The sequence below is a fragment of the Lissotriton helveticus genome, chromosome 6, assembly GCF_964261635.1.
Source record: "Lissotriton helveticus chromosome 6, aLisHel1.1, whole genome shotgun sequence".
In the NCBI taxonomy this organism is placed as follows: domain Eukaryota; kingdom Metazoa; phylum Chordata; class Amphibia; order Caudata; family Salamandridae; genus Lissotriton; species Lissotriton helveticus.
In genome coordinates, this window is record NC_136067.1 from 1,092,100,430 (window position 1) to 1,092,115,821 (window position 15,392).

General features: G+C 50.2%; 1 protein-coding gene across 4 annotated transcripts in view; it reads left to right on the top strand.

The window, feature by feature from the left end:
- BIRC6 (baculoviral IAP repeat containing 6) overlaps positions 1-15,392 on the top strand; it is a 2,208,279-nt gene that overhangs the window by 300,211 nt on the left and 1,892,676 nt on the right. For all 4 annotated transcript variants that reach the window (XM_078648748.1, XM_078648749.1, XM_078648751.1 and 1 more), the window contains exon 10: positions 13,574-14,959. In XM_078648748.1, the coding sequence (XP_078504874.1) occupies positions 13,574-14,959 (1,386 nt within the window). The remainder of the gene's footprint in view (positions 1-13,573; positions 14,960-15,392) is intronic.

Below are 15,392 nucleotides of genomic sequence, written 5' to 3' on the forward strand. Positions count from 1 at the left end.
GAACTGTTGGGGGCCAGTTGCTGGGTACAGCAAATGGTCTGGAGAAGCTCACAGAGGCGGCAGGCCTTTGAAGCTTCCCCCTGCCCATCCTGGGGTGGAGACATAGCACCTCGCCCAGGATGTGCATTCTTGCAGGCCCAGGAGAGCGGGGGGCTCTCCACCCAGGGGTCCAGCAACATGTCTGCTGTGTGGCAGCCTAGGCAGCCTCTCAGTCCAGACGTGGATTGTAGGTTAGGTTCCAGGGGGCATTTCTAAAATGCCCTCTGGTGCATCTTACATTAAACCTCACACTGGCATCAGAGCGGGTTTAATGAGCTGAGCAGTTTGATAACAAACTTCTCAGTCTCCAGTGAAGCCATCATGGTTCTGTGGAGTTCGTAATGACGACCTCCCAGCACCATATACTGTTAAATGGCAGCACTGCACTTACAGTGCCCAGGAATGGCCCTGGGTACTGTAGGGGCACAGGGCTCATGCACCTGTGCCCACACCACTGGCATAGGGCACCCAGCTAGAGGGGTGACTTATGTATGCCAGGGCAGTGGGATTGAGGACATGGCACACAGTGATGTGTGCCATGTCGACTCTGTTTAGTTCTGTACTTAGACACTCAGCCTGATAGGCAGTGTGTGGGTGTCAGGGTACAGGGTCCCTAAGGGTAGCACAATAAGTGCTGCAGCCCTTAGGGGTCTTCTTTGGTCACCATGCCCTGGGTACCTAGGGTACCATTTACTAGGGGCTGAGAGGTGGCCAGAGAGGTCAATTGGGTTTTGTTTCAACACCGCTTTAGGGAAGGAACACAGGCCCTGGGCACCTGATTGGCAGGAGCCCAGGGCACACTCAGTCAAAGCACATCAGCAGTTCAGCAAAAAGTGGGGGCATACCAATGCAAGAAAGATGGCACTTTCTCACACCTGATCGTGACAGGTTTCTGATTTGAGACTTTGAAGTCTCTGATGAAAGAAAGGGGGGTTATGATGTTCGCCTAATAATTCAATATATTATGGGTCCTTCATCTGTATCTACAGTGCTTTAGTGTGTTCCTAGCCTTAACTGGCATGTGAATGCCCATTTGTTGGTCCAATATAGTTTTAGTATAGCTTACTGACTGCATTTCAGCCATTTTTTTTGCTAACATTTGCACAGTATAATTCTTGTTACTTCCTCAGATTACTCTTCTAAAATTTGATCTCCCTTTCTGCATAGTTCTGTAACTTCTCATTGCCTATAGTCGAGGTGATGTTTTGTAATCAGCATTCGTAATCAGTGTGGGTAAGTGAAGTTGGATTGTATGATATGTTTTGCTATGTGCAACCTCTAATCCTCTTTAAAGATGCCCCATTATATACTTAACCAACAGAGTTAATTGATTGATCCCTTTGTACCTAATACTATCTTGGATTGAAATATGGTAGCCTGTAGATGCAAAGGTTGCTCTTGGACCACTTTTTCAAGCATCGTAGAAAATGGGGAATTTTCAGCCATGTCTCTATTCTAATGCAGCATTAAGTAGTTATTCTAGCCATGTTTTGTCCACTTTTAAGGTAAGTTAATTGAAGGGTACTAATTGTGTCTCAGTGGTTAAACCACTTTGGGCCTGTTATGGTGGGACCCTTATCCTTAGTTATCCCTATTCTTATTAATTTGGTGGCAGGATATCTTGGGTGATGTTATACTTTTCAGGATCATTGATTTTTGTATTGTTTCACAAACTTTTCATAAATCATCCATTCAGTACGTGATCATGAAATAGTCTTCATCTTTTTACATAGACCGTTTGTTTTCCTGATTGGAGCGCACTTTGTGAACTTGAGGAAGCTTTCCAACTGGCCCATTGTGCCAGTAGCAGGATGTTAAATGAACAGTTACAGAAAAGTCTTTCTTTCTCTTTTTTATATTTTTAGGTGCTGAAGAACATACTCTTTTAGCGTTGACCACCACAGTTTGCTTTTGTGAAACTTCTGAGGCTTGCATAAGATTCTTTACATATATCCAAAAGACTTTACTAAATACAGACTGTTAGAGATAGTGTTGTTGTGTAGAGGGCAATCATAGTGACCTATTCTTCAAAAAAAGGGTGTATCCTTCAAGCATTGATTCAATGAGGCATATGATCTCGAAAGTTGAGTCACTGTTTATAAAATATGAGAAGTTGTTTTGGTGGTGCCATCTACGAAAAAGTGATAAACTGCTACCAGAGATTATTGTTGACACTGGAGGTAGTTCTGTATCATTTAAACCACAGTCTTGCAATATGAAGTCTTTAATTGCAGTCTCTAGATATATATTTGATGCAGTAGGCCTCAGTTTACTCTTTCCATCAAATGTCACTTGTCATCGAACTGCTTCCCTTTCAGCACAACTCCGTCTAGGTAGCTGCTGCCCTTGTCCCTTGCTGGTCCAAGTTAGAGGCTCTCCACCACCCACAGGCACCCGCCTGCGCCTCATCCCTGGTGGTCCAGTTGGGAGCTTATCTGCTCTACCGATGCTCTGCCCTCTGATCCCTTTTTCCCCTCCTTCAATTTTCTTTACTTTTTTTGTTGCTTTTTTTCACTTTTCTCCTCTCTTGCTTTTTTCCTCTTTTTGCCCCTTTTCCCACTGTGTCCCTGCCGCTGCTCGCCCCCGGCGGACCTGTCCCCCTCCAGTACCGCTTCCTGCTTTCCTGCCTCCCAGCTGTCTAGCCTCCCTTCTCACACTATTTATGGTGGCCGTGCCAAAGGCATGCCAAAGTCAAGCCAGTCTACGCCGTCCGCGCCTGGACTGCGACCATTGCCACAGACCTTGGTTCTCGGGCCATCCACAGATCCAGAAACCTCCACGCCCTCACCACCGGACGCCATACCGCCTGCCACCAGGCATTGCTGAAGGACAACCAGGGCTCTTTTTCCTGCCAGAATTGCAGCTGCACCTTCGCAGGCCACTGCACACCAGCCCCACCCACCACACGATCGACAAGCACCTGAAGCGACTGTCTCAACTGTATCCTGCTCAACACACGTTACCTCCTCAAACAAGCGTGGAGATCTGGGACCTGCTTGACCGTGTCAACCCAGACATCACCTTCCTCACGGAAACCTGCATGAACTCCATTTTCGCTGGGACAGCCCACGCCATCCTGGACAGCTACAAGATCATTCACAAGGATCACATCAACAGACCAGTGGGAGGCATCGCCATCGTACACCGCCACACCACCCACACAGACGACCACTCATCCAATGTGTAGCACCTCCACTTCCAAGTCCAGACCAACCCGAACACCGCCCTCTGTGGCACCCTCATCTACAGACCCGACCCACCACCCTTGAGCGATTCCATCATCCACTACATCACATCACACGCTCTCTCCTTCACGGACTGCATCCTCCTCAGCGACCTCAACTTTCACCTTGACATCTCCAATGACAAAAACAACCTTGTCTCTGCTGGAGAACCTCATCACTGTCTGACTCAAGCAACGGGCCACTTCCCCAACCCACTCAGCAGTGCACATGCCCGACCCAGTCTTCTCCACCAGCAACATCATATTCAGTCACACCACCGAGCTCCTGTGAGCTGACCACCGCAGCGTCCACTTCTCCTTGACCAAATTCACCGTACTTCTCCTTGACCAAATTCACCGTACAACACCACGCCCACCACTACCCTTGTAGAAGTTGGAACAAGGTCATCAAAGAATAGCTCACCACCTTCCTCCACAAAACCGTTCCACCCACATCCACGGGCGCTAATACATCAGCATGCAACCTCCACTGTTGGATCTCTGACTGCGTAGACTTTATGGCTCCCCTGAAGTAAGCCCCAAGCAAGCGACACTCCAAGAACGCCAGCTGGTTCCCTCCCGCCCTCCATGAGTCCAGACACACATGTAGACTGCTCCAGAAGAGATTGAGGAGCAGCAAGACCCCGGAGGACCACTTGAAGACCGCTAATACCGCACACCACCACCACCTCAGAACAACGAAGAAAGTGCCCTACAAGAACGGGCCAATGCACTCTATAGTAAAGAACTTTTTGCTGTTATTAAAGATTTTGCCAGACCCAGCACAGAGACAGCAGACATCCCACCATCCCACGACCTCTGCAACAACATCGCCACCGACTTCCACCGCAAGATTAAGGAGATATTCGACCGCATCGATACCAAAGACCCTCCCACTGCACCCTATGACACCGCACCCTATGACACCGAACCCCAACAGACCCTATTCAGCGGAACTCCTTGCGGCTCACAACACCTTCAAGATTATGAAGAGCATTCAGTCCGGCACACCCTCAGACCCCTGCCTGCACAACATCTTCAACACCACCACCATTGCCCCCAAACTCTGCTGCACCGTCAGCTGCTCCATCACTTCCCCGGAAGACTGGAAACATGCAGAGATGAACCCCTTGCTGAAGAAATCCTCTGGCGACCTGACGGACCTCAAGAACTTCAGACCCATATCTCTTCTCCCCTTCCCAGCCAAGGTCATTGAGAAGGCCATCAAGCAAACCACATCCTGGGCCACTCCCAAGCTGGCTTCTGAAGCAACGACGACACCGAGACCACCCTCCTCACTGCCACAGACGACGTCTGCTCCGTACTTGACCAAGGCGAAACTGCACTCCTCATCCTCCTGGACAGCTCTGCCACCTTCTAACCGTCTCTCACCACACCCTATGCACAAGACTCCACAACACCAGCATCCACAACAGAGCCCTAGAATGGATCCGCTCCTTCCTCACTGGCCAAACACAGTGTCTAAGACTACCACAGTTCCACTCAGAACCCACAAAGATCAGCTGCGGAGGGCCACTCTCTTAAACATGTACATGGCCCTGCTCGCAGCCATCAGTCAGTACCACTGACTCAACATTTGCCATGCTGACAATACCCAGCTGATTATCTCCCTCACCAACTAACCAACAGTTGCCAAGGGCAACTTCCACGACAGGATGAAGGCTGTCGCCGCCTGTATGAAGAACAGCTGCCTCAAGCTCAACTCGGAGAAGACCAAAGTCCTCATCGTGGGCTCCACCCCCTCCGTCTGGGATGACTGCTGGTGGCCCAGAGCAATTGGAACCCCCTCCCCCCTCAACCTACCGACTACACACAAAACATCAGCATCATCCTGGACTCCTCACTCACCATGAACTGCCAGATCAACGCCTTCTTATTATCCTGCTTCCACACGTTAAACCTGCTCCGAAATATTTTCAAGTGGATCCCACCAAGTTCAGAAAGATGGTCACCCATGCACTCATCAGCGGCAGAGTTGACTACAGCAAAACACTGTACGCTGGCATCACCCAGAAACTCCTAATAAAACTGCAGATCATTCAGAATGTCTCTGCTAGACTCGTCCTCAACATCCCCCGCTTTAGCCACATCATCAGCCACCTGAGAGACCTCTACTGGCTCACAGTCAACAAAAGAATCACCCTCCAGCTCCTCACACACGCCTATAAAGCCCTACACGGCGTGGGACCTGCATACCTCAACCTGCGCTTTGCATTTCACAAACCCACCAAAGACTCCTGCTCCACCTGGCTACCGTCCCACAGATCCGCAAAACCAAAGCCGGAGGAAGATCCTTCTCCAACCTTGCAGCAAAAACCTGTAACACCCTCCCTCTCCACCTCAGGCAATCACAGTCACTACTTCAATTTAGGAAGGACCTCAAGACAAGACCTGGCTCTTTGATAGAACCACAGATCCTTCGATAGGCCAGCAACCATTACACCACCCCTAACACCCAAGTGTCTTCAGATCATTAATAGTCTAAACTGAGAATTTACAGGTAAATGTTTATTTCTTCTCAGTGTCTTTAACAATTTGTATTTTGAATGAAGTTCTTTTTTATTTTTAAGTTATAAACTTTTATTTCCTGAAAAACATGTTTAACACAGCGTGCAGCCTACAACCCTGGGGCCGGCAGCGAAGCATAGGCAAAAAGGTCCAGCGCATAAGGAACGTTAACACAGCCTTTCAGCCGGCATCCCGGGGGCCCGGCGGCGTTCAACAAGTGTATGACGCTGTGACATACCAACAGTACATTAGAACTCCAGCGCTCCTAACTTCTAACAAGCCCCTCGCCTACACCCGCTCCCAGATTGGACCAGCTACTCCCCCAGCTCAGATCGTTATAGACTAGCAATGATGTCTCCTCACTGTGCCAAGCCTTAACTCCTACCCCAACAATCCCCCCCACCCCCAACTCGCCAGCAGTTGCCCCTCCTGATTTAAGCACCCGGGAATAGTCTGATATCCACCCCCCACCCCTATCCACAAGAGACTAGCCCAGACCATCCCCAGTAGTCAGACCCCGTCGCCCACGATATACCACCTCCAAAGACCACAACCCAGGCGTGTCTCCTGCCAGCATTGTTAGGTTGTGTGGTGTTCCCTACCCCTGATCCCCCTTTGGGACAATATCTTGATCTCACAGGTCCACCTTACCCCGTGCTCCCCTCCCCTACCCCAGTGGGTCCAATTCGGCAAAACCCTCAAGTGGTACTAGCATGTCATTCGCATCGGTCCGATCTGCTTCATCCCGTTCAACCTCCTCCCTTTCCCCAGCACCCAAATATGTACGGTATAGACTCCAGAAGTTCTTGGGTCGGGACGTGGGTGGGAGTAATTTGTTATATGTTTCCGATTGTGTACAGCAGTATAGCAAGTCCCTGGCCCATCTTTTCTTCGTAGGGAGCGGGCCCCTCATCCAGCAAATAGCCACTACACGCCTAGCAATTAGTAATGCCATATCTGCCAAGCGACGTAGTGCCACCGGGAGTTTCTTGGAGTATCCCAGCAGTGCCAGTGCCGGGTCCATCTGGATTTCTGAGTCCAATATCTGGCTCAGTTCCGAGAACACCTCCGTCCAGAATTTTGCAACCCCTGGGCAGTTCCCCGCCATATGTATAAAGTCAGCTACTGGCTCATGGCACCGTTCACACTCCGCAGTCTGCCTAAGTCAGTACCTATGCAATCTCTCTGGTGTATAGTAAACGCGCTGTATGTACTTAAAATGGACCAATCTGTGCCTTCCATTCAAAGACAGTGTCCTGGTGCTTGTGCAGCAATATTTCCACATTTCGTCGTCTATCTGCAGTTGCAGATCGCGCTGCCATTCCGTCCTAGTCTTAGAGTGTTGGATTTGTTTATGAGAAACCCCTAATTTAGTAAGATTAGTGACCAATTTTCGGGACTGCGCCGTTTTAATCACATAAGTGAACTCCGGGATTTCAGGCGGTTCAGTTAGCTCTGGGACTAGTAGCTCCATCAACGCGCTTCGAACCCTGTGGAACTGAAAGCGCTGAAAAGAGAGGACACTGTCCGCGTGGGAAGTAATTGCGCCCAAGTTTTAACTGCCCCGTCCATGAATAGATCCCCCATCTTCGTAATTCCTAAGTCTCGCAACACTTTCACAACTCCCTTCTCTCGTAGTGGGGCCAGCCACACCGCCCAATCTGTCTGCATCAATGGGGAGTAGAGCAGGTTACAATCACATGCCTGTATCAAAGAGCACCAGGCGTGATTGGTGGACTTAATCGAGTCCAGTTTACCAACGCTTCGGTCAGTCGGGTTGCACACAGTAGCCGGCAGAGGGGAAGGGTGAGCGAATAGTCGTTCTAGAATAACATGGGGAATATTCTGATTCCCATGTATCCAGGTATGGAGGTGCGCAGCCTGCGCGACCCTATAGTATCGTTCCATATCCGGGGCACCCAAGCCCCCCATTTCATAAGGGAGCGTCAGTACCTTCCACTGGACTCTGGGTTGTTTGCCTCCCCAGGCTAATCTTATGAGAACCTGAGTCAGTTGTTTAAAGAAAGCCTTGGATAGAACCACAGGGATATTGTTAAAGAGGAACAGGAAGCGGGGTAAAACCACCATCTTCATGAGGGCAATCCTTCCCATTAAAGATAACGGGAGTTTACACCATATCTCCACATCGTCTACTAACTTGGTGAATGCCACCCGATAATTCTCCTGCACAAGGACGTCCGGATCTGTGTGCAGTCGTATCCCTAAGTATCGCACTGGGTCTGTGGTCCATTGCAATGGAAATTCCATCTCGAATGGTTGTGTCACTGGGGTTAATGGGAACGCAACGGACTTGGTCCAGTTGACTTGCAGTCCGGAAAGGGCACCGAACCGCACCACCTCTCTCAGCACTGGCGAGAGGTTAACCTCCGGGTCACGGATGTATAAAAGGGTATCGTCCGCGTAAGTAGATATACCTATTTTGTATGTTGGGAAACTGATACCCCTCAGGCTGTGGTATTCCCTGATCGCACACGCTAGTGGTTCCGCGACCAGCGCATATAGGAGCGGCGAGAGCGGGCAGCCCTGCCTAGTGCCCCTGCCAATTTCAAAGGCATCCGTGACTCTGTCTCCTATCCTCAATCGCGCCATAGGTTTATAGTACAATGCCCCCAACATTTGTAGGAAGGGTTCCCCCAATCCAAACTTCCGCAGGACTCTCACAAGGAAGGGCCATTCCACAGAGTCGAAGGCCTTTTCCATGTCGAGGAAGATGGCCAAAGCAGTGTTTTCTTGGCGAACATGTTGTATAGTGCCTAGCACCGTGCGAATATTGTACGTAAGTTTCCTATCAGGGATGAATCCTGCCTGCTCCGGGGCGACCAGCTCCGGAGCAAGCAGCGCTAGGCGGGTAGCTAGTACCTTGGCATATAGTTTGGCATCTACATTGATTAGGGAGAGTGGCCTGTAGGAGCCGCAGGAATCAGGAGGCTTCCCAGGGTTTAATATAGTAACGAGCAATGCCTCCCTCATGGAGACGGGCATACTGCCCTCCTCGCAAATGTCACCAAAGAGTGTCAGCAGATGGGGTATCAACTGGTCCTTAAAGGCCTTATAAAAGCCTACCGTCAGTCCATCCACCCCCGGAGCACTCCCAGATCTCATTCCCTCCTGTGCTTCTAATATCTCCTCCTTCTGTATGGGCGTCATCAGAAATTCCCGCTGGGAGTTGGACAAGAACGGCATTTTAATGTAGCTAAGATAATCATCAATTTCCGCATCCACCTGCAAGGACCTAGACTTGTAGAGACCAGTATAGTAGTCTTTAAACTCTCTGAGTATCTCCGACTCTTCCGAAAGCACCACCCCCTCAGCCGACACCAGTGTATCTATAACCAAAGGTCGCCTATCCTTACGAAGCATACGTGCCAACAGTGAGCTGGGCCTCTCTCCCTCCCCGTATGTTCGGGCCGTGGCATATTTACCCATGTGTTGGACTTCCCTATCCGCCTCCTCGTTATATTCTGCAATCAGCGTTTGAATTTGTGTTGTTGTAGAGGCCACTGGGTCGTAACGCAGACGCCCCTCGAGGTCGGACGGTTGGGTCTCTAGGTGTTTCAGTCTCTGTCGTATGGACTTCAGTACGCTCAAGTGTTTGGCCATCACCACCCCCCTGATGTATGCCTTGAAAGTGTCCCAGATCGTGTGAAAGCTGTCAACAGATCCCAGGTTTGTCTCAAAGAAATTATCTGGGTGTTCCGCCAGTTCCCCTCTAAAGGCATCATCCAGTAAGGAGTAGGGGGGAAATCGCCATGTGAAGGGGGGGACTCTCTTCACCGGGGACGCCAACACAAGAAGCAAGGGGCAGTGGTCCGAGAGCGTACGTGGCAATGTCGCGCACCCCTGGACGCTGTGTAGCAGCTGCTGGGATGCCAGCCAGTAGTCTATTCGTGTGTGAACATCATGAAAGGCTGATAAGTGTGTGTAGCCGCCTTTTTCGGGGTGTCTGTATCTCCATACATCAATAAGATCTAGCTTAATCAGTTCCACCTGCATGAGCTGAGCCGCGGCAGCCGGTCGGCGGGCCTGGCCGGACGACCTATCCAGCTCTGGATCAAATACAAAGTTGAAATCGCCCCCCCACAGCATTTTAGAGCCCACATGATTCCTGCAGTGCACAGCTAGAGCATCATAAAAGTCGGGGTTGTCGTAGATTGGGCCGTATACATTGACTACTATGAGGTCGTGTCCCTTACCTGAACACCTGGCTATTACGTAGCGGCCGTCCGGGTCTGCTTCAATCAAGGTTAATTTTAGTGTAGACCTCGGATTGATCCAGGTGACCACCCCTCTGGAGTGTGTGGTGAACCCCGCTGCAACACTTTGGCCATGCAACCCCTTAGCTGTGAACATCCTACTATTAAGAGGGAGGTGGGATTCCTGAAGCAGTGCAAGGTCTATGTGGTGCCTATATAGGTAATTCAGCACCTTTCTGAGCTTACGGCAGTCATTAAGTCCCCTCACATTCCACGTCAATGCTCTCAGCGACTCCGAGTCCCCTATTGAGTTCAGCGCGGGTGTATCAGCCATCCCAACGTCAAAATACAAGAGACAGTAGCCGGAGTTCTCGCAGACCTGCATACATTTCTCAACTGAGTCGTAGTGTTCATCAGAGGTCTGTAATAAGTAGAAATGGGCAATACAGTGCTTGGCGTAACTCTTAACCCCCCTCTTCCAGAACAAAAACTCTCCCCTGAACACGCATCCCCCCCCTCCCACAGCTGACCACCCCCAACCTGGCCAGACAGCCCCTTTCCACCCTCCCCCGCCTCCCCATAGTACCCTGTAACAATCCCAGAATTCGCCCTCCTAGGGGCCAAAGTGGCTAATAGCACAAGGGCGGAGGTTACCAGAAAAAATGAGTGGCCATGCTCCATCATTGTACTGTACGAAGCAGCCCCTGCACCACCACCCATCCAGTGTCTTATAACATGAGTCTGCCACTAGTACTGTAAAAGTGTCCAATGGGCTACATCCCAAGATCCCACCCCCACACGTCACTGCAGACAGCACCCCTTTTCTCGTAAAACATGTCACATTACAGCAAAAGTCAGGCCCCCGTGACCCGCAGTACATAGCTACAGGGGGACAAAAAAGAAAAAGGAATGGTCTCACCAAGTTCCGACTTCACAGTTCCAGCGATGACCCCTCAGTGCCTATGAGATGTGTGGGATAGCACTTGATACCTGTGACCAACAAGCGCTACGTGATCCCCCACCAGGGGTTCCCTGTTGCAAGGAGGAGCAAGAACCGTAACAGCCGTAGCATTATTCATCTTTCTCGTCAAGTTGCTAGGCCCTCTCCTGCCCATCCTCATGGCCCTTTGGACTACTCCAGTTTTCTTTAGACCATTCCTTCAATGATTTCTGAAGTTCTCTGGGGTCCGAGAAATAATGTGAGTGGCCTTGTCTCTTGATCCGCAGTTTCGCCGGGTACATCATCGCATAGTCCAGGCCTAGTTCGCGAAGCTGTTTCTTGTAGGGGGCGAAGCGTCGTCTCTCCTCCTGTACTTTTGCTGTAAAGTCCGGGTATAAGGAGATGTCCATACCTTCGAACTGCAGTTTTCCCTTGTCCCTGGCTGCACGCAGCGCCGCGTCCCTGTCCCTATAATTCAGCAGTTTAGCAATTATCGGTCGTGGGGGCGCCCCCACGGAAGGCCTTGGCCCGAGTGTGCGATGTGCCCTCTCCACGATAAACATCGGTGAAAAAACATCCTCTCCCAGGAGAGTGATGAGGAGCTTCTCCACAAAAAGTTCAATTTTGCCGGTTTGGGTCGTCTCCGACACTCCCGTGATGCGAATGTTCGAGCGTCGCGAGCGGGCCTCCAAATCCTCCGACTTGTCCTGGATGACCTGTAACAGCCTTCCGAACTGCTTGCGATCCTTGTCCCACTCCGACTGGGCCTCCTCCACCTCCGTTAGGCGCTGCTCAGACATGTCTAGGCGTTCTGTGTGTTTGTCCACCTGCTCAGACATATGGTCCATGCGAAACGTGAGAGCATCTATCTGGTAGCCCAGGGAGGCCATACTGTCCTACAGTCCCTTCTCCATGGCCACCAACATGTCTTTGATATCCTCACCCAGTGAGCTCCCAGGAGCAGTAGTCCGTGGTGAAGAGGCAAGGGGTTGCTCCTCAGGTGCCCTCGCCCGACGCTGGTCAAAAGCAAGCTTAGTCTGTGTTTTGTCACCCTTGCCCATGTTGGACGGGGCAGGCTGGTCAGCTATATAGTAGATGCAGTCGTCACCGTCTCACTGCGCCTGGAGGGAAGTACACTCGGGGAAGCCCTCGTCGGGGCCTCAACACACACCTGACCCCAGACCAAGTGCTAGCACACAGAAGGTCCTTCAAGTTAGCAGTCTCTTCGGGGATCCCCCTCTGCCACCCGGTTGTACAAGGCGATGGGGTAGGCACGATGGCGACGCAGGCCCAGGGGTCCCAGCTCACCGTAGAAGTGTGCGCCCAATGATCCAGCTCCCACTCAACAGGCTTGGTATCGCTATGTACCGCCGAGGGGCCAGGCAATCATATGCAGCCCCAGTAGGACTCCTCCGCAAGCAGCAGGACCCGGCAGGTCCGCCCCAACCCCAGTGAATCCGAAAGCTGCGGGCGTCTGTGCCTCAAAATGGCGCGGGTGGGGGGGGGGGGGAGGGCCAAGCTTCAACACACTGTCAAGTCGGTCTCCCTCCCGCAATTCCAAGGTCTAGTGGCTCACTCTCCCAGTAGACTTCTTGCCAGTCCGACCCTCCAAGTTTTTGGCCTCAGACAGGAGCTCCAGTGCCAATGGCAAGTAGGGGGGGCGCCCAGGGAGCCGCAGAAGTGCGCACCCCTCGAAGTAACAGCCACACGTGAGACCGGTGGCACACACTGCCACGATGCAAAAGTCCAAGCTCAGAGGGAAAGCGGGGGCGTAGGGGCCAAGCTCACCTCACCGCCAAAGCCGATATCTCAGAGGGGGGCAGGCCGGGTGATTCGCTCCCTCCCGGCCCAGCCAGGTGTACGTGTCCGAGCTCCGTCCGGTTGTCCCCTCAGGCATGCCTCCACTCTCACTCAGTGCAGCAGCGGGTGACCCCCCACACGGCCTCCACCTCCGACTCTGGGCCGAAATGCTTCCTCAGGGGGACCGATGTTTCTCAAAGCGACGCGGCCGCATGCACAGCCACGCACAACAGGAAGCTCCAAAATCGAGCTCGGGGATCGGGCCCAGCGCGCCTCGGGACAGCGCCGTTATCATTTGCCCTCGCCGGGGGGCTGTCTGCCACCGGGACACGTCGCCGAGTCTTCCGCTAGTTCTCAGCGGGATAACACCTCAGTTAAATGCCAGCAGACTCCGTCAAAACAGGATAATGAGCAGGATATGAAGGGCAGTGGTGCGGAGCTCTTACTTACGCGTCCGCCATCGGCGCCGGCAAGCTCCGCCCCCCAATTTTGAATGAAGTTCTGACCTGAAGTAATTTTAGTCAAAATGCTAAGCATTAGTTCCTTGGATAATATCTGTTGTCTGAGAGACTTGATGAATTGATGGATGATGGTGACTAGTGCAACTAGTAATCTGCATTTGTTGTTTTTTTAGAACAAAATTTCAGTGTTCATTTGTGTTTACGTATTTATACACAAGATGTAATAGTTATTTTCTTACTTCAGTTATGTCCTTTCGTCAGTGAATGACTTTAATCAATAAAGTTAAATATTAGTGTGTGAATTCAGCACTGAGATTTCTTGATGAAAAATCTTCCATTCATGTTGTACTTTATTTTTATTTTATAGGGCATGCTTCTCAGAAAGAAACAATGGAGGCCATTTTGGACATCACTGCTCTAAGCATTCTTCAGCAGCCTGAGAAGCTTCAGTGGGAAATAGTTGCTAATGTTCTAGAAGATACTGTGAAAGATTTGGAAGAACTTGGGGCAAATCCTTCTTTGGCCAGTTGTAAGATGGAAAAAAAGGAAAAGCATCTGGAGCAGCACAACATTCCCTTCCCTTGTTTGCTAGCTGGTGGTTTTCTAGCATACAAGTCTCTCATTGCTTCACCTATTAGCAGTAACTCTAGGAAATCATTGGATGCTTTAAGTAGGACTCAGGCTGAAACTACATCAGAGCAAGGCTCCGTTGACAATGAATCTGGTACTAGTTCGGAACTCAATTCCCCTCTGGTAATGAGGACTTTGCCAATTCTTCTCCTTTATAGCATCAAAGAGAGTGAGGATAAAGCAGGAAAAATATTTTCTCAGATGAATAATATTATAAGCAAAAGTTTACATGATGATGGCTTCACAGTTCCCCAGATCATAGAGATGGAGCTAGACAGTCAGGAACAGTTGCTGTTACAGGACCCCCCAGTAACGTACATTCAGCAATTTGCTGATGCAGCAGCTGGCCTGGTGTCTGTGGACTCAGACAAGTGGAGTTGTATGGTTCCCAAACCTGGGACTTTGGTTCAGTGCCTCCGGTTGCCAAAGCTCCCAGAGGAGGAGAATCTCTGCGTTGATTCAGTGACCCCTTGCTTGGATGGTGTTCATTTGTTGGTATGTTTACGGGCATGCCCGGCTGAGTCCCTAAGTGCAATAAATCAAGTTGAGGCCTTGAATAATTTAAATAAATTGAACTCTGCGCTGTGTAGCAGGAGGAAAGATGAACTGGAAGCCAATTTGTCTGTGGCAAATGGCACAAACATAAATTTGATTCAGACCGACTTACCAACAGATGCACAGACAACTTTGTTCATTCAGTCTGAGCAGCCAGTTGCTAGTGGTGGGTATCTGGTGCTTTATAAAATGAACTATACAACCAGGATAGTGACTTTGGAAGAGGAACCAGTCAAAATCCATCAAATCAAAGATCCCCAAGACACAATTACCTCATTGTTTTTGCTGCCACCAGACATACTGGATAATGGAGAAGAAGATTCTGAGGAGCCTACAGAAGACCAACTGTCCAACCACAAGAATGGCAAAGAAAAAAAATCTAATCTCTCTAACCTTGGGCACTTGGTAATAACTACTCGGGGTGGGTATGTGAAGGTGCTTGATATTTCAAACTTCGAAATCCTGGGCAAAGTGGAGCCCCCCAAAAAAGAGGGTACAGATGAAATGGATCCATTTGTATCTGTGATATTCTGTTCAGGAACCGACCGGCTCTGTGCATGCACCAAGGGTAAGGTGTTTTGCTTTTTGGGGGGAACATTAAGAAATCGAAGTATTGACGTCTGTTGGTCAAGGTTAGGAAACAGATTCATGTTTTCAGCTGTTGATGCAGCTAAACAGTCTTTTGAGTGCTACTTAAAGCTAAAAGCAAATTATTAGCTACAGACAGATACCCATTGGCATCAGTGATTTAGTTGTTCAGGAAATAATTATACTGTATTGTACAGTGAAGAAGCCTTATTTGTAATAGTTTTCAAATTAGGTCACAGCAGTGTTCCTATGTTTAAGTTCACAAAAAAGGTGTAAGCTGGTGCACCTGAGGGTATGTACTGACCTACAAAGCTTTAAAGATTGACTTATCATCCAGCCTTGCGACATCTGTTTCATCATTAAACAGACTGCTCAGGGACGCTTGCTTTGTAGGGGCGTTGAGTCTGGCATAC